Source organism: Schistosoma mansoni, chromosome 6 (genome assembly GCF_000237925.1).
Source record: "Schistosoma mansoni strain Puerto Rico chromosome 6, complete genome".
Taxonomy (NCBI): domain Eukaryota; kingdom Metazoa; phylum Platyhelminthes; class Trematoda; order Strigeidida; family Schistosomatidae; genus Schistosoma; species Schistosoma mansoni.
In genome coordinates, this window is record NC_031500.1 from 19,468,674 (window position 1) to 19,495,047 (window position 26,374).

The following is a 26,374-nucleotide window of genomic DNA, read 5'->3' on the forward strand; positions in this document are numbered from 1 at the left end:
TTATGTATATTATATCACTATATTTAACTATTCAATTGTATACAATTTACTTCAAATGATTAGTAAACTAGTCCATCATAGTTTAATGTAGTTGTTGTACTATTTCACAACCTAATAAAATTAAGATTAATTTTTTAAACCCCCCATGAGTTTCTGATTGTAATGCTTTAGCTAATGGTTTATAAAAATATTTTTCATACATTTCTTTTATATCTTGTAAATCAATCTGAAAAAAAGAAAAGAAAAAAAAGAAGAGAAAACAGAATTGAAAAGAAGCAAAGATGGATAGTGGCTAGCAGTGGAATCCAGTACGCACGTTTCGTCCTATTTGGGACTCGTCAACTGGATGTGCCTGCATCTCAGAGTTGATGTTCACTCTCGCACTCGAACCCAGTACCTTTCGCTTCAAACTTCATCGTGTTATCCACTCAGCTACTGAGTCCTGATAGCCACTTGCTGACGAGTCCGAAATACGACGAAACGCGTGTCCTGGATTCCACTGCTAGCCATTATCCATCTTTGCTTACAATGCTTATGAATTAAGGCTATATCGAGGCAATACGCACAGTATGCACATATGCCAATAAGAGACTGACCAGTTTCAGTCCTTAGCTTCAATGTCATCTTATTGGTGATGATGATGAATGTATCATTCTAGGGAATAGTTTAATTGATTTCCCTTTAGAAACACATATGAGATTCAACTCTATGACGTCTTATATATCTCTATGATTGATCATACAATAAGTAATTCATTGAAAACAAAGAAACATGTGAGAATTTTGATGTGGGTTCGTTCTCTGAGCTGGATGGTTCGGTCGTGGAGCTTTTATCATCACCCACCTGAGTTACAAATCTTCTCCACCATCTCAAACATATGAGAAATTAGATCATTTTGAAAACTAACTCATCGGTAATCAGTAGAGAATGTGTGTACCAAGTGTTATGTATTAATTGAAGATTGTTCTAGGTTTATTCATTGGATTGATGAACTTACCTATTATGAATATAGTCTAAAAGTTGATTACACAACAACTACTATCAGTTGTTAGTATTGATAACATAAGAAAATAGTTTGTATTAGTAGATTTCAGAATCTAGTAATTAATAATAGAGTCTGAAGAATGTTCTTTATTTGACGTTGGTTCATAAAACATAGGCTTCGCATTTTATGCCCCTTACGTTCTATCATTTAACACATCAACATAAGGCTCACAACGTCGAGTTACCTGAACTTTTGTACTTATTGCAACGTAATCGATGGAATTCAAATAAATCCTTACTTACTTACTTACCTAATTACATACATACATACATACATACATACATACATGCGTACCTACTTGTGCCCCTTGTGGAGGAGAATATGCCGTCCAGCAACACTCTCCATTCAACTCTGCCCTGGACAATCCGTTCCAGTTCATTCCAGTCGCTATTCATCCTTCTCATATCTGCTAACGATTCCCGACTCATTGTGTTCTTCGGCATTCCTCATTTCCGTTTGCTTTCACGATTCTAATTTAGGGATTGCTTCATGATGCAGTTTATTGATTTTCTAAATGTGTGTTCTATCCACCTCCAACATTTTTTCCTAATTTTCTCTTCAGTTTGAAGTTAGTTTGTTCTACCCCACAGAAGGCTGTTGCTGATAGTATCCGGTCAACAGATGTTCATTATGTTGTGTAGACAATTGTTTATAAATACTTGTACCCTATTGATGATAGTTGTGGTAGTTCTCGAAGTTTCAGTTCTGTACAATAGAACTGACTGTCATGACGTTCATATTGAAGATTGTGACTTTGATGTTGGTTTACAGACATTTGTTTTGAGTTTCATATATTCATCAACAGCAGGAATGCGGTCCATGGTTTGCCTATACTCGCTTTTACATCTGTATCCGATCCTCGTTGTTCATCGATGATACTACCAAGATACGTGAATGTTTTCACCTCTTCCAAAGTTTTTCCATCAAGTGTGAGTAGGTTAGAGCTCTCTTTGCTGAATTTAATGATCTTGTATTATCCTTTATGTTTGTTGAGACTTTTTGAAGTATAGAAAGGCTACTGCTACACTAGTTGTCCTCACATGCATTTGTTGATATGTATGAGATAGAAGAGCTTTGTCATCTGTGAAGTTCAAATCTTCTAATTGATTTCGAGCTGTCCACTGTATTCCATGCTTCTCGTAAGATGTCGAGGTTTTCATAATCTAGTCGACCACCGGATACTCTAGACCCATAGACAGTTAGTACCAATTATTCATTAATTGATTTAATTTTTATATTCAACACTGAACACATAGTTTTATCTTTGAAAAAATTCAGTTTTTTTTTCACAAAAATTCAATCACATGTTTATGTTATGTTTTCCATTAATCATAAATATTGAAAAAGTCATGAGTTACAGTTTGTTATTGAATCTTACTGGAGAACTACTACATTCATCGTCAAGAAGGTACAAGTATTTATGAATAGTTGTCTACTCAAAATACTCAACATTCACTGGCTGGATACTATCAACAACAGCGTTTTATGAGAGAGAACAAACCAGGTTCTAGCTGAAGAGTAAATTAGGAAAAGACGTTGGAAGTGGATATGACATACATTAAGGAAATAATCAAACTGCATCACGAAGCAAGCACTAACTTGGAATCCGGAAGGTAATTGGAAAAGAGGAAGGCTAAAGAACACAATACACCGTAAAATAGAAGCAGATATGAAAAGGATGAAAAATAGATGGAAAGAACTGGAAACAATTGCCCATGACAGAGTTGGATGGAGAATGCTGGTAACAGGCGTAAGTAATAAAAAAGTAAAATTAATTGAATTTTTCACTTAACTACGTCGATGTTCACTTGATTGTTCAAAATTGTATACAACTTTTATGTTAGTTCTCATTTTATGATCTGATATCAAATAGACAATTGTTGAAACAATTGTTGAAAGTGAACATCGATTACATTCTTCTTTGAGACTACCAAGGGATTAAATAAGGAAGCTCTAAGTATCATTGTACGAACGTTTTTTGTAAAGAGATATTTAAATTGAACTTTTTCCTGTCGGTGAATTCCTAATAAAGTATGATGATGAATGAATCTAGATGACAATGAACTGATTCATCAACATCATAGAGAAAAGCAACTAATGATGACTTATCATTTACACAACATTAATCCGTTGAAGTTTTATATCAGAAAGGGTTTTTTTGTGGATATTATAGAAGTTTTAATAGTTGAGATCATGAGTCCATAGAAGCTGAGGAGTCTCACAATGGAACGAAACGGCTTTCCAGTGCTTCCAGGTTTACCATGGTGGTCTAGCCATTGTAGTTTGTTTAGGAAATTAAAATTTTAAAATGTATAAGATGTATTACATTGTTTAAATGACTTAATTAGGCAAAGAGTAAGTTTAAGAAATAGACTATTAATCTATTGTCAGTCAGCTGCACAGATTCAACACAACCAAACCAGCTGTGGATATTCTTTCAATGCAATTGATGTGTTCAAAGTTAAAAAAAGACAGAAGGTCCTTTTTTATTAGTACAGAACTCGGTGATATACTGAAGAGTTCTTCTGAAATCTTGATTATTAATACAGGACACATTGGTTACACAACTAAATTGCTATTTATAAGCAACGATGTATAGTGGTTAGCAGTGGAATCCAGGACACGCGTCACTTCGTCCTATTTGGGACTCGTCATCTGGATGTACCTGCATCTCAAATTTGATGTTCACTCTGAGACTCGAACCCAATAGCGTTCGCTTAAAGTGGATAACTCAATGGCGTTTGAAGTAGATTTGGTTAATCAATTTAAATATTAACGAACTAACTAATACATATTCCTGAAGCGTTGTAGTTGTCTTATTTCGTCTCTAAGTGAACTGAGAGCTGACTATATAACTAAATACCAATATCGTTTTCAGTTCATCAGTTCTGTCAAATCTGTGCTTACTTACTTACCTAATCACGCCTTTAATCCCTCGTGAAGGAGTATATGCCGCCTACCAGCATTCTCCATCGAACTGTACTTAGCCTATTAATAAATACCAATTCAACAAGGTGCAACGTCATATAACATTAAACTAATATTATTTTGAACCAATGGAACACTTTGATTTGAAAAAAACATCTCTTTCAATATATGTCAATTTCATCCTATCTTACCTCACATCGAAGACAAATTATTCTGATAATTGAATCATCATTGGATCCTAAGCCTTCCATACTACAGTAAAGTTGACAGGTCAATAATAAGCGTAGATCAACTAGTGCCATTACTTCAGAGGAAAACAAATAAAAAGAAAAAAACGAACATTTGAGTAGTTTATGCGCTTTAAACTTCCTAAATAAGAGATGTATATTACATCACAGTAATTGTCTTAAGACTGAATAGCTAATAGTATTCATCATGGAATGATATATGTTGGAATACTATTAAAAATCAGGGAGTGGTTAACATTAGTTTCATACTAATATTAAACTCTCGGCTAACTCACATATATAACCGTACCGAGGGTCGGACCTAAGAATCTCCGGTTTCGAAGCGAGCGCTTAGCCTTTAAACCAATTAGCCAGCTCCCAGAGGTTTTACATGTTCAAATTCAATTAAATTGTGATACTGTACAACCGTTAAAGAACTTCATAGCCGGATAAATAGTATCTACCTGTTGTTTAGCTAATATAGAACGCATAGTATACTTTCCTTATTAACAGCAATACTATCTAACAGCGTAATTGATCTATCTTTAACGATGTCGATAAATGTTGTATTCACTAGAATGAAATGGAGTTGGAACTTATAGTCGACGATTGTTTTTTTTGCTAGACAGAATCATTAAGTCGATGAGAGAATATCTCCAATGTTGAGTTGTAAATACAGGTTTAGAAATCTCATTCTATTTATTACTTGGGCTGAATTGTAAAAGGTAATAACAACTAATACCTTTTAAAGAGAAGACGACTATTTCAACTTAGGAGCTCGATAAACAACGCCCTCACATTTCAAGCAACCACAACAATTACTCTCTGTCTCTGTTCGATGTTGCCAACCTCCTACTGTCAGGGATTTCATCTCTGATTGGTATTATATAATACTTATATACACTACACAACTACAGGAAACCTATATCAAAGAAGTATAGCAGAATATATCGTCCCTGAGTTGTTTGCTTACTATGCACCACTTCAATACTCCATACAACAGTTTAACACCGCATTTCAATGTGGATCTATAAATTTTTATGTGCTCATTTGATACAAGTGGTTGACAGTAATCTTTTGCTTCTTGAATAGACGTTAATGTGTTTTATATACATAGCAAGTGGCATACGAATAATGGCATCTGATTCCCTAATATTAGCTCAAAATATGCTCTACAGATTTAAAATGAATCCCTAACTGCTTGAGCAAAAGCCATTAAAGTTTTACAAGTCTAATTACTAATTGATTGAATGTAATTAACAAGAAACTCAGAGTCAACCACTTATTAAACTTGATTATCAAATGTATATTCATTGTGTTCAGTCTTATCACTTGTTTATCCGAAAAGTCCTACTAGTTGCATAATAGTGAAAGCATAAACATAGATGATTGATGCTTCCATGGTAAAAGTAATTATTATGATAACGTTTTTTTAGCATTTTTTTAGCCAATTAGTTTTCTACGGAATGCAGTCGCTAACTCCATGCCCAATCCTCCTCCTTTATCCGGGCTTGGAACCGGCAGTAGCCACCGGAGGGGCTACAGGCGAAGTTGACATATAATAATAACACAATTTAATAAAATCTGAAAAGACAAAATTCACTCACTGACAGTATTCAGTGCATTACGTAGTGGATTTGAGAATTTTTTTGATATTGATTCGACTAGAAGACAACCATATTTCTAAAATGAAAACAAATATATAGTCATTAAAAAGAGAAATGGTAGTTTACACTTTCGTAGCTTTTCTTGTGTTGAAATTGACCACAATTTCTTTAAATAAAGATTTTGAATGTATTCAGTGCGTTAAAAAGCATCTTACATTGGTTAACGTCCTTAAACTTAAAATTATACTGGACAGCTCCATTAAGGTATAAGGTAAAAACGAAGGGATTTTTTAATTCTTCTATCTCTAAGTTATAATTGGATTACATTTGTTCTGCAGAATACTCTTAGGTCGGCAAAGCGAGAGCAGCATATATAAAACTGAAGAACATCTGGAACTCAAAACAGTTGTCACCCAACACCAAGATCAGAATTTTCAATACAAATGTGAAGACAGTTCTACTGTATGGGTCGAACACTTGGAGAACTACGAAAGCCATTATCCAGAAGATACAAGTGTTTATCAACAGTTGTCTACGCAAAATACTTCGGATCCGTTGGCCAGACACTATCAGCAACAACCTACTGTGAGAGAGAACAAACCAGATTTCAGCGGAAGAAGAAATCAGGAAGAAGCGCTGGAAGTGGATAGGACACACATTGAGGAAATCACCTAACTGCGTCACAAGACAGTAACTGATACTTAAGCACGGCAAAAAAATCGCTCCTTCTTTCAAGTTTATATGTTCAAAGCATGGACAGGCCACTAAAATTAAACATGTATTGACCACTTGTCACTGTCATAAACAATCCTGGAAACACGGGTCATTAACATCAGCCTTTCAGCAATGAGGTTTACGGCTTCTTTTTCCATGAGGAATTATTCAGAAGTCAATAAGCAGGCAATAATGACTAAATCAAACCACAAAACATGACACTTTGACAAAATAGTTCAGTATTGACATAGAAAACTGCAGAGTACGGGATGATTCTATACTCTATTCAGAAAATATTTTGTTTTATAGATATCGCATAAGTACTCTTCACATAGATAAACATATGTTGTGATGATCACTTTTATTATTAGTGTCGAAGGTAGAAGATTTAAACTATACTGATTAGAACTGATTCATGTTTGCCAAATCTTGTCTTGAATAAAGTATGAATAAAATAACTTATCATTATGGATGACTGAATTTTTATAAAGAACATCAACGTTTTCATGAGCCCGGAAGGTAATTTCACTTCTAGAAGTAGTTGAAGATATATAAGAAACGACACTATTATATACTTCACTTATGCTTTGTCACATTAATCACAATATATGAACCAATTATGCCATTTTGTTAAACTGGAATGAGTAAATCCGAAGCTACTTAAAGTTATTTCAGTAGCTAAATGACAGGTTTGACAAATTTTTATTCAACTTCAGCGAAACGTCTCTCCGTCAGCAAAACGGATGACGTTATATGAAACAAACTGCTCATCCAAACAGATCCAAATTGACAATTACTCTGACTACATGTGCCAATTTACATGTACGTATCAAAGCACATACATTGAAAGAATAGGGAGGAGGGTACATGTTCACATTCCCGAACACGTTCGAAAGAACTTGGGACTGAGAGACGCATCGACTGTAAAAAGAGCAAGAGCTCAGCATTTACTTGACATTGGGTATACTAATGACATTCTACAAGCCTTCAAAGTTATTAACAGACAAAACAACAAAGCATCTCTTCGATTTTTCGTAGTAATACCAATGAATAAACTCAAACCTGATTAATGTATCCAGAAAGAGACAGTAATAAGCTTGTCACTACCCTTGTAAATTATTTTTGTCATTATTATTATTTTATTAATGGTCTTCCCTAAACCAATTCTTATTTCAGGTACACCAAAACCATCCCTTCACTCACACGTCCTCATTCTCTTAATTTATGTAAACTCTTTAAATTCTGTTCAATCATTTCGTAACCCATTTTATGGATTTCTAATTCCTGTAATCTTATGTAAACCCTTCATAACCTTTACATTTATCACACAATCTATGGTATCTATCTCTGGACCTTATTGAATTGATTCATTACCCATCCCTCTGTTTTCGAATTCCATCTCCAAATGATCTCTAACCTGTTATTGCCCATGTATATATATACATATAAAGTTATTATCAGAAGGGGGTTTTGTGGAGATTTTAGTAATTTTATATATTTGAAATCATGAGTCAATTGAAGCTAGACCACCATGGAAAACCTGGATGCACTGGATGGCCGTATTGTCTTATAGTGGGATACCTCGGCAGTGCGCACTCACGATCCCACCTCGTGAGATTCGAACCCAAGACCTATCAGTCTCGCGCTTGAGCACTTAACCGATAGACTGATAGGTCTTGGGTTCGAATCTCGAGAGGGGGGTTGGGGATGTGCACTGCTGAGGAATCCAACTATAAGACGAAACGGCCATCCAGTGCATCCTGGTTTTCCATGGTGGTCTAGCTTCAATTGACTCATGATTTCAATTATATAAAGTATACAGTTATTGTTGATAACCTTTATCATTCTAATTCACTTCGTTATCATTGTCGATTATTTCACATTATATCATATCTCAATGTTACCTTTCAATACATATCAATGGTTGTATATAGATGATGAGAAACTACAACATAAAAATGGATTCATCTTATTCTGTCCTAATTGTTATTCTGGCTTCACTTACTTTTACAGAGACTGTTTTGCTTGTCAGTTACCTTTGTTTAGATAGATATGTAGTATAGTGACGAATTGTTATCACTACAAACTTACAGTTTTTATTCCCTTAGAAGATATTTCTTTGGAAATCAGAATGAATGGCACTAGTGTTAAGTCATTTGCTTAGATGTTTCATTAAAATCAATCTCAGTAAAATTGATTTAAGATGAAAAGCTATGATAAAGAAGGTTATCCATAAATACTATGCTCAGTGTTCATAACTCTGAACATGTCTTTTATACTATTAGCTTTGATTAGCAAAACTCCTGTGTTATTTCTCACATCGATTAATGATTTGATTATAAAGGAGAACAAATTATTCATAAGGGTTGTTTTTAGATGTAATTAACTGAATCAAATACATTTAGTATTGTTTGTTTGAATCTTCCCATTGATGTCTAGGACTGCAACTGGTCAGTCTCTAATTAGCATATGTGCATACTGTGCGTATTGTCTCGATATTGCCTTAATTCACAAGGATGGTAAGCAAAGATGGATAGTGGCTAGCAGTGGAATCCAGGACACGCGTTTCGTCCCATTTGGGACTCGTCAGCTGGATGTACCTACATCTCAGAGTCGATGTTTACTCCGGGATTTTCAACCGAGGACTGAAATCCTAAGACTCAATGAGGAGATTCAAATAAACAATACTAAGTGAATTCTAACTTCACCCCATTGCACAAGTAAGTGGCTAACAGGACTCATTAGCTGAGTGGATAACGCGATGACGTATGAAGAGAAAGGTACTGGGTTCGAGTCCTGGAGTGAACATCAACTCTGAGATGCAGGTACATCCAGTTGGCGAGTCCCAAATAGGACGAAACGCGAGTCCTGGATTCCACTACTATCCAATATCCATCTTTGCTGAATCAAACACAGAAAATAAATGAATTTGCATTATATCTACTCAACTTTTATTATTATTCCAAATCTTGATGTTTATGGAGTGGATGAATGAATGGATTGCTTTAATATAATCCTTTTGAATAAGAATTGGTCGAAGGTGTAGTGTGCTTAATAAACCAAATAAGACATGGTATATTAAGATTGACTAAAGGTAGATGGAATTTTCGACAAATCTGAAAAGAGTGAGAGGGTTAATTCTGAATTTAAACACCATTTATTCATTAATGTCAGCTCCCGCATGCAGGACTCGAACTCAGGACTTTCGATCTCGCGCGTGCATTCTTGACATCTAGATCGCTGAGCCAACATCCAAAGATGTTAATGTCTAACTTCAACCAATTCACTAGATTACGCTACCGTTCACCATTGTCTTGAGTGAGTAAGTGCCTCACAACAGAAATGATTTAACTCCACTGATCACATCTACCCACTAAAACTTTAGGAAACACATCATGAAGTCAGCCACTAGTGAGTACATGATGCTTTTTGTCAGAATGAGAGTTTGTGGAAATTATATTAATTCAATAGTAGAATTCATGAGTCAAATAAATCCAGACCATCATGGAAAACCTGGAAGCACTGGACGACCATTTCATCCTAGTATAGGACTTCTCAACAATGTGCACGCACGATTATTTAACTAATAATTGAAGGCCAAAGGAGAATAAGAAGACCAACGAACACATTACACCGAGAAATAGAGACAGACATGAGAAGAATGAACAAAAATTGGATGGAACTAGAAAGGAAGGCCCAGGATAGAGTGGGTTGGAGAATGCTGGTCGGCGGCCTATGCTCCATTAGGAGTAACAGGCATAAGTAAATAAGTAAGTAGGTTGAAATGAATGAATAAAACTATTTAAATTATCAATCAACTTACTTTTTGATATGCTTTATATACTTCTCTTATATGATATTTACTACGTTTTGATAGAATAGAAATAAAGATAGAAGGATCACCTTTGCCCATTTGACTGTATAAATAGTTTGTTAGAAAGAAATGTACAATAAAGTTTATGTATAAATAGTAGGAGGTTCGATGTAACTGAGATAAATAACTGAACATGTCTTATGAATAGTGTTATATCCTGTGGAGATTTATGAATGGTAACTTTGAGGACTGTTTATGGACCAATGTGATAGGTATACTTCCTTGTGTATAAATTTTAAGTAACTAAACTATTCATATTCGTGTCTCTCTTATTATAAGCTTTATTTTGACCTATAGACTATTATTATACGATTTACCATTCTTGAATTATCCCTAGTCCATTAATTACTGTTCCCCCTATTCACAGCCACATTTGACTAAATCTTGTACAAATGTTATTTTCTACTTTATGGTACGATGTGGTCTGTTTTATTGGTATATAAACCCAGTATGTTTGAGAGTAGTAATGATTCATATTGCAGAGGCTGTTATTGGTATTCTGGACTTAACTGGCTGGGCTAGGCAGAAAGTAGGACTGATAAGTACTCAAGACTGTTCATAAGGCTTTTGTGTATCATTGGGCGATCGATAGAACACTGCTCTCCGATTGGGCGGTCATATTACGTCATATATATTACACAGTGCACGTACGCATTCAATCGATATAACGAATAGTTAATAGCTTATATAAAGAATAACTCAATATGGTCAATTGTTGATAACATTACTTCTGAACAGAATGGATTATTATCAGAAAGGGGTTTTGTGGAGATTGTAGTAATTTTATATAGTTGAGATCATGAGTCAATTGAAGCTAGAACACCATGAAAAATCTGGAAGCACTGGATGGCCGTTTCGTCCTATTGTGGGACTCCTCAGCAGTAAGCATGGGTTCAAATCTCGTGAGGCAGGATCATGGATGCGCACTGCTGAGAATGGATTATCATAATAGAATAATTGGCCCTAAGGCGCTGCACAATAAGAATATTATCTAGTAAAATTCCAAAGTTTTAGGTAACCGAAATTCGCTAGTCTCACAGTAGTTACCATCATTATTTGATAATCTTTACTTAAAATTCCTTTCACAGTTACAATGACTTATTTGAATAAAACGTACACCATAATCGTGAACTTTTTAATTGTGTCCCTTAACCTTTTGATCTTCTCTGTATGTTCTATGTCTCCGAATGCCCTGGTACGGCCGAGGGTGGGAAGAGTTCGCACGTCTTCTCAGAATGCTCTCACATGGCCACGCGTATACAGCCATTGCCAGGAAAGTTCTATTCACTACCTTCTCACAGTGTGGGTGTTGTTTACGAAATTGAGACGACAATAACTGAATTTCCGGAGCTTTAACTGGGTTGGTGGACATGGAGGATCCACCTAGGGGATTTAAAAAACCCTGATTCCAAAACGATGGTGCACATGGGTTTTCGGGATCCTGAGGGGACAAATGGTGTATGAATTTATTGTTGATCACCTGCTAACGTTCCTCCACAGCTTTGTCGATCAGACCTTTAGGTCAAAGGCTCGGGATGTGGTCCCCTAAGAAAACCATCTGCTTCAGTCTGGGCACTCCCTCTTAATTCCACTTACTATATGAATCCATATTAAGATTCCAAGATTTGTTATTTCCCACAAACATTAGATTAAAAAGACATTAAATATGAAGTTGTTGAGAGAATATTCTACTAGCTAAACTATTTACTTGGATATGTCCTATGCTTACGCCATTACTTAATGATTACGTATATGATTCAGGTTAGCAATGTTAATCAATGAAATACATTCAGTTGACGAGTCTTAGGACGAAACGCACGTATTAGACTCCACTGCTAACCACCATTCATCTTTGCTTATAATGAAATAGTTTGTTTCTTAACTATCAACTGATTTGTAGTAATCTTCTATTTATACAACATCTACTTCATCTATTCTTATTATAAGTAATCTGTTTTAAGTAGTATAAGGTCAGATATTTAATTAGTTTGTAACTATGCTTAGTTCTTCAGTAAGAATTTCGGATAACTTGTGAAGGTTTGTGCTTACCTTATAGCATATAAGATAAAGATACTTATAATTAAAATTCAGTAGTAGTAACTTATAACTGCTTAATAGATTATCAAATAATGATAAACCTACCCTTCTCCTGCTTCAAACAATTCTGTTACATCATCATCAACTAATCGTTGATCAACACCTCCTTGAACTGTAGTTGCTGATTTATCTGTTTTGGCTGTATTGTCTTCACATCGTTCACCTTTTAATAATTGTTCCATAAGTAATCTATAAGATCCTTTAGATTCTTTCGTAATATCGATCTGTAACGATCGCTGTCTATAACCTAAGAATGAAATTTCGAATAGGTATATCAGAAGATAGATTTATTTTGCTTAGTTAAAAATTTATGCACTATACGTCGAAACTGAACTCCATCTGAAGCCTAGCTGCGGCTACTGCCAGTTCCAAGTTTGAATAAGGAGCGAGGGCTAGGCATGGGGTTAGCAACCCCATCCGGTAGGAAACTAACTCTCTAAAAAAACGCTATCCAAACAGGTAAAGAAAGCACTTATAGGATGGGAATCTCATGGACATAGGATCATCACAGCCTCATCCAACACAATGATAGAGGGTATTACAACGAACGTCATCCAATGACACATAGACTTCACCGGATCACAACACATAGAACCGAGTCGACCATATCTGCATCAATACAAAGTTCAGAAGGACGATGGAAGATGTGAGAACAAGATGAGGAGCTAATATAGCATCAGATCATCATTTGCTGTTCGCCAAGATGAAAATAAAACTTACGAAGCACTGGAAAACGGGGCGGACAACATCACAGAAGTTTAATACGGCTTTTCTTTGGGATACTGACAAACTCAACAAATTCAAGATAGCTCTCAACAATAAGTTCCAGGCCTTCCATGATATTTTCAATGGAGAGGGAACTACCCTGTAGAACAGCTGGAAAGGGATCATAGAGATAATCATTTCAACATGTCATGAGGTTCTGGGCCACAAGAAACACCATCATAAGGAACGGGTTACAGTTGGTACACTGGATAAGATTGATGAAAGGAGAAATAAAAAGGCAGCAATCAATATCATCCGAACAAGAACAGAGGAAGCCAAGGCACAAGCCGAATACACAGAGGCAAACAAGCAAGTGAAGAGGAGCATCAGAACCGACAAACGTAAATATGTGAAAGATTTAGCAATGACAGCGGAAAAGGCTGCAAGAGAGGGAAACATGAGACAACTGTATGATACAACAAAGAAACTTGCTGGAAATTACCGTAAGCCAGAAAGACCAGTGAAAAGCAAGGAAGGCAAAGTAATCACCGACATTGAAGAACAACGGAACAGGTAGGTAGAACATTTCAAAGAACTCTTGAATCGACCAGCTCCACTGAACCCACCCAACATCGAAGCAGCACCCACAGACCTCCCAATCGATGTTGGCCCACCAACAATTGAGGAGATCAGCATGGCCATTAGACAAATCAAGAGCGGCAAAGCAGCGAGACCAGACAACATCCCGGCAGAGGCACTGAAAGCAAATGCAGCAGCAACTGCCAAGATACTCCACATCCTCTTCAGTAAGATTTGGGACGAAGAACAAGTACCAATAGACTGGAAAAACGGACTTCTGATCAAGATACCAAAGAAAGGAGATTTCAGCAAGTGCGATAACTACAGGGGCATCACTCTTCTCTCAATACCAGGAAAAGTCTTCAACAGAGTATTGTTAAACTGAATGAAGGATTCCATAGACGCCCAACTTCGAGATCAACAGGCTGGATTCCGTAAGAATCGACCGTGTACAGACCAAATCGCAACACCAAAGATCATTGTGGAACAATCAATTAAATAGAATTTATCACTCTACATCAACTTCATTGACTACGAGAAAGCATTTGATGGGGTGAACAGGACAACACGATGGAGGCTTCTTCGACACTACGGCGTGCCTGAGAAGATAGTCAATATCATACGGAATTGCTATGATGGATTAAAACTGTAAAATCGGTCATAGAGGACAACTCGTTTACTCGTTCGAGGTAAAGACCGGTGTTAGGCAAGGTTTCTTACTCTCACCCTTTCTCTTTCTCCTGGTGATCGACTGGGTCATGAAGACGTCAACATCTGGAGGGAAGCACAGGATACAACGGACAGCTAGGATGTAACTAGACAATCTGGACTTCGCAGATGATCTGGCTCTTCTATAACACACGCAACAACAAATGCAGGAGAAGAAAACTAGTCTAGCAGTAGCCTCAGCAGCATTAGGTCTAAATATAAACAAAGGGAGACGCAAGACTCTCCAATACAACCAAAATGCACCAATCGAATCACACTTGATGGAGAGGCTTTTTAGGATGTGAAAACCTTAACATATCTGTGCAGCATCATTGATGAACACGGTGGATCTGATGCAGATGTGAAGACGCAGATCGGCTAATCAAGAGCAGCGTTCAGCACAATCATCTGCGTAGTAATATGTTTTCATAGAACAAAAACTGATTTAAAAAATACCATTTACGAATAACAATGAATGAAGCTACTCAATACTGAATGACACATCTATACATCTTTTCGAGTAAATATAAGACATGTATATTTTACAGTACTACACATTGAATATTGAAAGTTCAGTGACACTATAATTTATGTCTACGCAAAATACTTCGGATCCGTTGGCCAGACACTTTCAGCCACATCGTACTGTGGGAGAGAACAAACCAGGAACTAGTGCTGGAAGTGGATAGGACACACAATGAGGAAATCACCTAACTGCGTCACACGACAAGCCCCCACATGGGATCCTTAAGAACAAAGAACATATTACGCCAAGAAATAGAGACAGACATGAGAAGAATAAAGAAAAATTGGATAGAACTAGAACGGAACGTCCAAGACAGAGTGAATTGGAGAATGCTGGTCGGCGGCGTTTTCTCCATTGGACTTGTGTGAAGGATAAAGATTATGATTAACAGTTGATGATTATTGTTTGGTATTAGATTTAGGGTTTACATCATGAAATGACATCAACTAAATTGTCAAGAAGCTATTTAGCCAATTGGATAAAGTATTTCGCGCCAAAATCTAAGACCTTTTATCTTAAATCTGATTGGTTCATCCATAAATCATTGTCTCGGAGAAAATTCTATAATAAAATAGCTATTCACAAAGGAAGTTCGTCATAGAACAAAAAATATATAAAAGGTACTCTTTCACCATCAATGAAATGAAAGGTTCTGTCATTTACCTTTTGGATCTTCTTTCATTAAAACTATAAAAAGGATAATGAGAAAAAAGGAACTATTGAATATTGAACAACAAAAAAAACAAACAAAACAACAATAATTATTAACAGAAGGGATTTTTGTGGAGATTTAGTGTTTTCATAGTTGAAAGCGTGATTCAACCATGGAAAATTCGGATGCAGTGAATGGCCGTTTCGTCCTACTATGGGATTCCTCAGTGGCAGTGCGCATCCACGATCCTGCACTCGCGAGATTCGAACCCAGGACCTATCAGTCTCGCGCTAGAGCACTTAATCAATAGGCCAGTGAGCCCACCACTGTGTCCCATAATAAGACGAAACGGCCGTCCAGTGCTTCCACGTTTTCCATGGTGGTCTAGCTTCAATTGACTCACGCTTTCAACTACGAAAACAACAACTACTCCTGGATCCTAATGAACATCATTCATATAAATTGTGAACGATTAGTTAAAGACTAAACATTAAATGGAACTTAACGAATATTAATTCTATGCTTGTAATGAAAATTATTGATAAAATAACTTTTTCAGAAACTATATAGTCTACTAACTGATAGGAAGTAGTATAATGAATTTCATGGAAAAGTAGTTAGAAATTTTCAAGTAGGATATCAATGAAATTTTCATCGAAACATTAGCTGCTGGATGATATTCAATGAAAATTTCAGTGATAATAAACCTTTCTGAAAGTTGAAAATAGCAAAGATCAGACGAGAACCGGTGCTTTCAACGTGATATGGTCGCTGGCACGTTGAAAATAGAAACTATCATAATTCTCGTCTACATGAATGCGATGCTAATTTGCTTTAGACGTATATTTACATTAGATACCCTCTCAGTATCTATCCTATAGGACTTCAGCGCAACTCAGATCAAAAACTGGTGGTTAGCCTGACTAGAACGTCAATATATTTCTACACCAAAAACCAAAAACAATCCGTCAACAATCACAGAAATAATAAGGGCAAGAGAATATATAACTCATCTAGTACCTGTCAGACTATCTGCTAGTCTGAATAAGCAAATAGCTTATCATGATCATCCTCATGCACACATCAGGAACTTATTATCTAAATGTTTTATGTCCTCTCAATTAAACATTCAACTCGAGGGTTAGTTTTGATATTAGGTATTGTTCTTTTTTGTGAATGATTCCATAATTAAAGTCGATCCATAATAGTGATCATAAATTATTCCAGTTTGAATCTTCCCATTGACGTTTAGGACTTCAAGTGATCAGCCTCTTATTAGTATATGTGCATATTGTGCGTATTGGCTCGATATAGCCTTAATTCACAAGCATTATAAGCGAAAATGGCTCTTAAAGCGAAAGGTACTGGGTTCGAGTCCCAGAGTGAACATCAACTCTGGGATGTGGCAGGTACATCCAGCTGACGAGTTTCAAATAAGACGAAACGCGCGTCCTGGATTCCACTACTAGCCACTATCCATCTTTGCTTATTTCAGTTTATGTTTGAATATACTGTTTAGGTGTTTAGTTTATTATTCGTTTAGTTGTAGTTATCACAAAAATTACCAAATACTGAATTTGAATATCCTACTTAGATCCATCCTATGAAAATATCCAACATGTGCTTGTTTACATCACATAAATTGGTTAGGTGATTTGAAGATTCTATACGCATTTGAATGATGTACTTTTGAATGTTCCAGTCTCTTTAATTACCTAATAGAAATTTTAATGGTTGAGATCATGAATCAATTGAAGCTAAACCACCATGGAAAACCTGGAAACATTGGACTGCTGTTTCATCCTGTTGTGGGATTCCTCAGCAGTGCTAATCCACGATCCCTCCTCGTGAGATTCGGACCCAGGATCTACCAGTCTCGTGCCAAAGCATTGAGCCAAAAGACCACTGAGCCGGCATCCGATGGTGTTTATGTCCAATGCTTTAAAGGTTTTCTCTGGTGGTCTAGCTTCAATTGACTCACGCTTTCAACTATGAAAATACTAAATTTCCACAAAACCCATTTCTGTTTAAGTAACTTCTCCTAAAGCCCCTCTGAGGTTACTACCGGTCTCAAACCCAGATAGAAGGGGAGTGAGAGTTAGATATAGGGTTAGCAACCCTCACTCGCTAAAACAAAAAAATCGCTAACCATATAATATACTGATTGCGTAACTCACCTTTATCATATGCTTTCTTTAATAAATATATCTCTGTATTATTACAACAACAAATAATATCTGTCATGATTTGATAATTTGAACCAAGATTTTTCATTCCTTTATATAAATCATTCGCTAATATTTCCATTGGATTTCTAAATAAAGTTTTCACTAAACTATCATAACTTCCAATTAATATAGAACCAAGATGTTCAGTGATTTCCTTTTGATGTATTAGGTAAAAGAAAGAAGATAAGAAGGTCTATGAAGAGATTCAATCCATTCAATGATAACTAAGTGTGTATATTATAGTTAGTTCATCAAATCACTTTCTTAACATTGTAAGAAGTAAGAATACATTGCTTATTATTGACTTGAATAAGATGTATCGCTTTTCTAATTCAAGGGATATCATCAATTGACGAAATTAGGTTAGTATGATCTTATGAGCAAGATCGTGGATGTACACTGACGAAGAGTCCCATAATAGGATGAAATAGACGTCCAGTGCTTCTAGATTTTCAATGGTGGTCTAACATCAATCGGTTTTATGATCTTAATCAAAAAACTTAATAATCTCCACAACTCCATTACTTACTTACTGACTTACGCCTGTTACCCCTCGTCGAGGAGCATAGGTGGCTCATTAAGATTCTCCATCCAACTCTGTCCTGGGCAATCCTTTCCAGTTCTTTTCAGTTGTTATTCATCCTATTTATATCTGCTTCTATTACCCAACGTAATGTGTTCTTTGGCCTTCCTCTTTTCCGCTTCCCTTCAGGATTCCATGTTACGGATTGCCTTGTAATGCACATTGGTGATTTCCTTAATGTATATCCGATCCACTTCTAACGTCTTTTCCTAGTTTCCTCGTGGTGTAGCGGTGAGCACTTCGAACTTTGAATCCGGCAACCCGAGTTCGAGTCTCGGCTAGGCCTTGTGATGTGTGTCACAACTCTATACTTATAGAAAATAATCATCTAATTGATAGATTATAGACTAGACAAAAGTTTCATCTAAATAACTCTTGAGTCCAACTATTAAAATGACTAAGTTTTTCACGAAGCCCCCATCCTGATATTGATCATCATGTCCTCATTAGTGACTGGTCCCAAGATGGTTTTCTGGAGTTCTAGTGACAAGCTGTGACCAGTGGAATCAAATCCGTGTCGGGTAGAGACAAATATTTACTTCAGACAATAGATGAATGGTTACTCAGCCATTCATGGATCGATAAAAGTGAGACATTAACACCGTTGGATGTTGGTTCACTAGTTTAGATATTAAGTTTTTTTGTTTTTTTTTATTCGAAATCATCCATCTTGAATGATGTTGATTGCATTTAAAAAGGGAATTAGTTTTGTTGTTTCAAGATTATTTTATAGCTTCTCTGTTTCATTTACGTGGTAAGGCGAAATTCCAGTGTGTAACTGACGATATTCCCTATCATTGTGAGTCAATGCCTAAATCGTTACATTGTAGTACGTTTTTTGATACCTATTGCGTTCTTATATATCGTAACTGCTTTTCGTAGTATTGTGTGTGCTACTGATATCAATAGATATAAGTAGTATGTATCATTAATCGAAAGTGAGATGCCTGGTGGTAAAGGTTAATAAGATCAAATAAAAGAGAACTTGAACAAAGAATGATTGATATGAAAGCCAAAGGACAATGAAGTCTGAGATGTTTGATTGACATTTTTGCAGAAGAAACAGTCAAGTTTAACACAATTGACTGATATATTACAAATAAGGAATGGACTGTATGGTTCTAAGACTTCACTCACAGATTCTGTAATTTTGTGTTCAAATACCTTTGGTTGTACCCCACTAGTGTTCTCGTACAATACAGTATTTGTTATCATATCTAAGTGTACTTCAATTAGTTGTCTTAGAGTTTGTTCCTTTTAATATTGTGTGTCTAGGTAAATGAATCTAATAGAACATTGTGTTCACGTGACTACAAACATACTTATCTGATTGAGAAATAGGGGAACAAGATATAAATAATACAAAGTGTACTGATAATTTAAGAGTGAAGGTATCATAAATCATGCGATTGATGTCCAGTGATCAATTCGGATAACAATGAGCTTAAGTAGAGTGAAATAGTATCACACCATTCAATCTATTTTACTACTTAAGCTCATTGTTATCCGAATTGATAGTATTATATTTGGTAGTATTATACCATTCAATCGCCCCCAAATGCCCTGGTACAGCAGAGAGTAAGAGAGTCCGCTCTCTCTCCAAATGCTCTCACATGGCCACACGTATATAGCCTCTGCCAGCGAAGTCCTACTCACTGCCTTGTCGTGGCATTCCTGTTGCTTACGAAATTGAGAGGACGAAAACGAATGTCCGGAGCTTCAACCGGGTTGGTGGACACGGCGAGTCCACCTAGGGGAGTTGGGAAACCCTGATTCCAAACCAATGGTGCACATGGACTCCAGTATGCTGAGGGAATAAATGGCGTATGAATCATTCGTTGGTCACCGTCTACCATGGGACTGCATCTCCTTACGATGCTCCACTGCCTTGTGGATCAGATCTTTCGGTCAAAGGCTCCGGGTGTGGCCCTCTAAGAAAACCACCTACTTCAGTCTGGGCACCTGGGTAGTATCACAGCCCTCACACAAATCAGATGAGATTTGTGTGGCGCACATGTATCTGGTGCTTCCTTGTACCAATATTTATGTATTTAAATAAAATATAAAAGAAAATAAATACCATTCAATCACAATTTCATAAGTCTGTTATATATTAAAATAAGCTTCAAATACCTTATCATATAAACGTTTATATGTTTCTTGTATAGCTAAACGTTGTTTAAGACTTCTATGACCAAGTATTTCATTAATAACATCTTCATCAGGATCTATGACACATAAAATAATAAAAGATTAAACATATAAGGATTATACACTTAATTGAAATTATTTATAAAGTTATATTCACTTAGTATTGTTTGTTTGAATCTTCCCATTGATATTTAGGACTGCAATTGATCAGTCTCTTATTGACATATGTGCATACTGCGCCTATCACCTTCATAAAGTGGCTATCAGGATTCAGTAACTGAGTGAATAGCGCGATGTCATTTGAAGCTAAAGGTACTGATTTCGAGTCCCAGAGTGAACATCAACTCTGAGATTCAGGTACATCTAGCTGACGAGTGTCAAATAGGACGAAACCCGCGTCCTGGATTCCGTTGGTAGCCACTATTCATCTTTGCTTATTTATAAAGTTAGTTTTTAAGTTTGACTAAATATATCATCAATTCAACAGATTTAAAAGTTTAAAAATGTTTAGGGCGAGACTATAATTTATGGACGAGCCAATCAGAACCGTTTGAGGAATTTCAAGGTCACGGCGCCAATTTCAGTACCTGGTACTCATGTACGATCGGTTCACAGAGAATTATAGAGAAGACTTGACAATTAAGCAGTTACAACAAATGAGACTACTAAGAACTTCCTGTATTTGTAATTACTGGTATTAAATGACTTGTAGACCTTGTACAAACTACCGTGATGTTGTCCTTCGATGTAATATATGTTGAAGGAAGACGTTTGCTAGAATAAGAACCTTTATCGCTCGATTCAGATTGAGACTAAGGCATATTATAATGATTGCTGCGAACTGTTTGATAAAAGCACCAGTAATATTGGCTGCAATAATCGCAGATGTTACTGAAGCTTCGGCTGTTCAGTGGTATGAGTATTGTAGGGACATATCCATAATGAAAATGATAAATTTACACAACTGGAGTATACACAAGCAATATTGAAGCTATGTGTTACAGGTTGAAAGAGTATTTGCGACCTCATTGTGGCTCCAGAGATCGACTATTATGGAGGCATATGGATGGGTTCTTCTACCTTATGCCTTAGGATTTTAAAACCTTTGAATCTTTTTCTAACCTTGACAAGTTTTTGGACCATATAAAAGAGATGTATCCACTTTAATTATTTGGTTTTGTATAATATATTATTACTCTATGCTGACTGTTTACTGATTGGCTAACATTTCTTAAAGTCACTTAAGATTCATTCAAAGGTCGTCCATAAATTATGGTCTCTCCAATGTTGGTATTCTATCATTCCGACATCAAATATTGAGTGAATATGAAGTGAATATGACTTAAAGTATAAAGAAAATACTCTTCTATGGAATGTATGTCATGAATGTTTCTCTTTAACGATTAACTAACAAAACAAAACCCATAATAAGAAATTGTTAATAGGAATATAGGTAATATAAGATAATGAACTAGAAGAAACTTTTCTTTTAACTAAGGAGTGGATTAGAACATTAAAATATTCAAAGCGAAGAGATCTATAAAATGTTACTTACTTGCTTAGTTGCTTATTCACTCACTCACTAACTTACTAACGTACTTGCTCTTACTTACTTACTTGCCTACTTTACTTACCTACTTACTTACCTACTTGCCTACCTACTTACTTACTTACTTACTTACTTACTTACTTTACTTACTTACTTGCCTACTTTACTTACCTACTTACCTACTTTACTTACTTACCTACTTTACTTACTTACTTTACTTACTCACTTACTTTTTTAAATACATACTTACTTACTTACTTACTTACTTATTTACTTACTTAAATATTTACTCCTGCTACCCCTCGTAGAGGAGCATAGGCCACTCACCAGCACTCTTCATCTAACCTTGATACAATTGAACTATACATCAACAAATATAAATTAATTATTTATTTGTATGAGACCAAAAAGAAGGAATAATATTAGGAAACATCATAGTTACAGAAATTCTCATAACTTCCGTATTTCATTCCATCAAGAAAACAATTAAGGTTATGTAATCCCGAAACCATGTCTTACAAATAATTGTCTAAATACATTCAATTGTTGAACTAGACTATTAAGTTGAATATTGGAACTATATAATCAGAACTTTATGAATACTTCATGACGGAATTTGGGTTGGAGAATGCTAGTCGGCGGCCTAGGCTCCATCGGGGGTAACAGGCCTAAGTATGTATGACTAAAGTACTTGATTCAGACATTTCATCCTTATTGATGATAAACTATCCAGTACTCTAATATGAAATATGCTGTAAACAAACTATCGAACTGAAAAGAAAAAAAATCTACAACTTACTTATAGGTTTTATAGATTTATTGATTCTTTCGGCATCTTTTTCAGGATTTATTACAAGTGGATATTTAATAGTTGGTCGTAATTTGACTTGTTTACTGAAAAACAACAACGACGACGACAAAAACAACATCAAGGGATTAATTGAAATAGACTAATAATAAATTTCGATTACTGTATACTTTTGATTGAGATCATAAATCGATTGATGTTGGACCACCATTAAAAACCTGGAAGCACTAGATGGCCGTTTCGTCCTATCAATGGATTCCTCAGCGACTCCGCTCGTGGGGTTCGAACCCAGGACCTTCGGTCATGCGAACAAACACTTATTTGTTCTCACCCATAAAGCTAATCTGATAATATTAGCTTATTATTCAGAGTAATTAGGCTTCACATTATTTTCCTCATTATCCTTTTCTTCTCTTACCCCCCATTTCCAGTCTAGTTGACCTTTTATTTTTATATATAAATTTTCTTAACAAGTATATGAATGATCAGATTGTTCGAAATGTATTGAGCTAATATATCACATAGTTCTGATAATCTTCGTCTTCTTATTACATAATCAAAGTTTATCACTGGGACCGACTGCTTCAAAATACATTATGTCACAGTAATGTATGTCTCTAATACCTTCATTATTTTCTGAACTGTTCGATTTAACATAGTAACATTTAAGTCTAATTTGAACAAGAGCACTGTTGTAGTGCCATGCTTCATTAATTGTTCACCTCGATAACCGTTATAATACAAATCTTAACGATGCATACAATCAGAAGGCAAAGAGAAGCGGCAGCTACAGTTTATTATCAAATAACACAGTTCAGAAAGCTATAAGCACATGAGCAAATATCAGTGAGCGAAGCAAAAATGACCCGCATTGAAGATGGCGGGTAAACCACAGCTTCAGTTTAAAGTGACTAATACATACAACGAATCATAATATTGTCACAGTTTTTAAGTAGCTAAATAGTAAAACCCTTATCTATGACCAGTGAAGCGTTAGTTACCTCAAAACTGCGGATGTCCATAAATAGTAAAAATGATTTAGCGAGTAATCGATGTCCAGGATTTTCTAATTATATCCAACTATATAATAGTTAACATTGAATAATTTTTTCTGGTGAGCGTTTTTTAGCGATTTAGTTTTCTACAGGATGGGGTCGCTAACTTCATGCCCAACTATCCTCCTTTATCCAGTCTTGAGACCGGAAGTAGCTCTCAGAAGTTTTACAGGAGGAGTTATAGTTAATATTGATATGCTTCAATATCTAAACCCAGCCAAATTGTTATATTACAAACCTAATCTTTAAAATCTGAAAGAAGGACTTGACACGCATGACATTGATCACCACCCAGTGATCAATCAATTGTGATTACGTCTCAGTCCTAAAGGAGGTCGGTCGCGGCTCAAATAGCTCAGTAGTAACGTCTCTGATTGTGAAGCTGAGTGACACGGGATCGAATCCGTCAAGGAGCACCAGTTCCCTCAAGATTACAGATACACATTGCTGACGAGTGCCAAGTAGCAGGGAACCCGGGTCAAGGGTTTCCTGTTGGCCATCTCCAACCACCATCTTATCTCAACGTAGTGCATGCAGTGTCAAGCCATCTAGACTAGTGGCCACATTGCAACTTGATCGATAGCATTCGATCAGCACTAAAGAAGGACTTGACATGTATGACAGTGATCACCACCCAGTGATCAATCAATTGTGAAATCTGAAAGCTATTTAGAAATATGAAATATATGATACTGCTCGACTACACGATCAGTCAGTCAGTCACAGCATAGAACTTCGTACGTACGTACATCAGTTCGAGTTGCCATACCAAATTAGCACAGAGATGAAGTTGTCGATTCAAATCCCATAGTGGTAGAAGTAGTAAGAGTACAAGCAGTAATCGGAAAGATTATGGTTGGAAGATGTTATTCAAGGAGTATATTCCAGTGAAATAAATTTGGAAAGAGAAAAAGGATAGGGACATGAAGAATTCAGAAGATTAGAATTTGGGAGAACACAAAGAGTGGATGCACCTTCACCATTGCAAACGATTTTGAGTCATGTCATTTAAGGTCTCTAACCATCGATTGCTATCATCTCACGAATCCCAACCAGGTAGTCTACACTTACGAACATGACTCAATCCACTTGTCAGTGACTTTATAGATTTGTGCCACGTTTTGGTCTGGCCGCCCCTAGATTTCTTCCAACTTACTCCTACACCATAAAACATTGCACGTCGGGGCAGTCGGTGGTTGGGCATACGTAACACGTGTCCCAGCCATCTCAACTGATGAAGTTTCACTACTCCATCAATCGATTTGTCATCATTACCTAGTACCCGTATCCTAACAACTGCATTACTTACCCGGTTGTCCCAGGATATACGAGCAATGCTTTGAAGACATCTATGATCGAATACTAGTAGCCAACTACACGATACTTTAATACAAAAAAACATTTAAATATCATATACAAGAAGTACCATTTCCAATGGCTTACTTAGTTTCCATAATCTTTGAAAGTATAGAATATCAAACCAATTCCTTGACAACTATGCCTTTTGAATGATCCCTTAAATGAAATGAAACACTTTTTATAGGTCTTCAAAGGTTTCTATTTTTTTTATTTATTCTTATAGTACACTGTACTTTCAATGGTTTTCATTATTATTATTATTATTATTACTATTATTACTGTTTTGTGTGTGTGTGTGTATGTGTACGTGTGTGTGTATTCAGTTTATCCATCATTGGATATGAATTGAATTCACGAGTCACCATTGTGTTTTTTTTAATTTTTTTTTCTTATCTCCATCGTTTCATCATTTTCTTTCCAGAAAAAAAGAAAAAAAGAGAAAAGTTGACTTCTTGATCACGTGTCCTTAATGTCATTATGTAATGATGTTCTTTAGAAGGACAAAAATTTTCTTTTTTTTAAAAAAAAATAAGAAAATCGTTATCAGCTGATTAATAATAAATAAATATATATACTCTATAAAATGATAATTATGTAAAGATGATCCATGGGTTAAGTTAAGGGAACTCTAAGATGCTCAATAAGAGTTAAAGATATTCCATCCAATCATCTTCTGGAAGAATACTAGTATCAGTATCTCGATGTATAGCTTCCCTATCGGACAAATGTTAGAAATCCATGTACGTGGATTGAATGAATGTAATGGTGATTTTGTTTTTATTAAAAAATTATAAATACGTGAAAGTTTTGCATCTAGATCTAAGCAAATGTAAGAATTACATAAGCACCGCACTGTTGTCAGTACCAGGAAAAGTTTTCAATAGAGTGTTGTTGAACTGGATGAAAGATGCAGTAGACGCTCGACTTCTAGATCAACAGGTTGGATTCTGTAAGGATCAGTCGTGCACAGACCGAATTG

General features: G+C 35.9%; 1 protein-coding gene and 1 non-coding gene across 2 annotated transcripts; one reads left to right on the plus strand and one right to left on the minus strand.

Moving 5' to 3' along the window:
* Positions 1 to 25,526, minus strand: Smp_164100 (putative annexin). The gene is made up of 10 exons (XM_018798530.1): positions 25,480 to 25,526; positions 22,973 to 23,067; positions 20,607 to 20,701; positions 17,840 to 18,044; positions 15,674 to 15,697; positions 12,538 to 12,739; positions 10,345 to 10,438; positions 5,808 to 5,883; positions 4,165 to 4,277; positions 1 to 226 (listed from the first exon to the last, which is right to left on the minus strand). The coding sequence occupies exons 1-10, from the start codon at positions 25,488 to 25,490 to the stop codon at positions 83 to 85; spliced, it is 1,059 nt and encodes a 352-aa protein (XP_018653463.1). The 5' UTR covers positions 25,491 to 25,526; the 3' UTR covers positions 1 to 82.
* Smp_tRNA_01898_Pseudo_TTG.1.1 lies at positions 18,689 to 18,759 on the plus strand. Its single transcript has one exon. It is a non-coding gene (tRNA).
* Positions 25,527 to 26,374: the final 848 nt, after the last annotated feature.

What these genes read in the sequence shown, in the direction of transcription:
- Smp_164100 (XM_018798530.1), bottom strand. An exon ending in AAAGAAAGCATATGATAAAG is followed by an intron (nt 15,698 to 17,839) that starts GTGAGTTACGCA and finishes TCCTTTTTATAG; the next exon opens with TTTTAATGAAAGAAGATCCA. An exon ending in AATGAAAGAAGATCCAAAAG is followed by an intron (nt 12,740 to 15,673) that starts GTAAATGACAGA and finishes TTTCATTCTTAG; the next exon opens with GTTATAGACAGCGATCGTTA.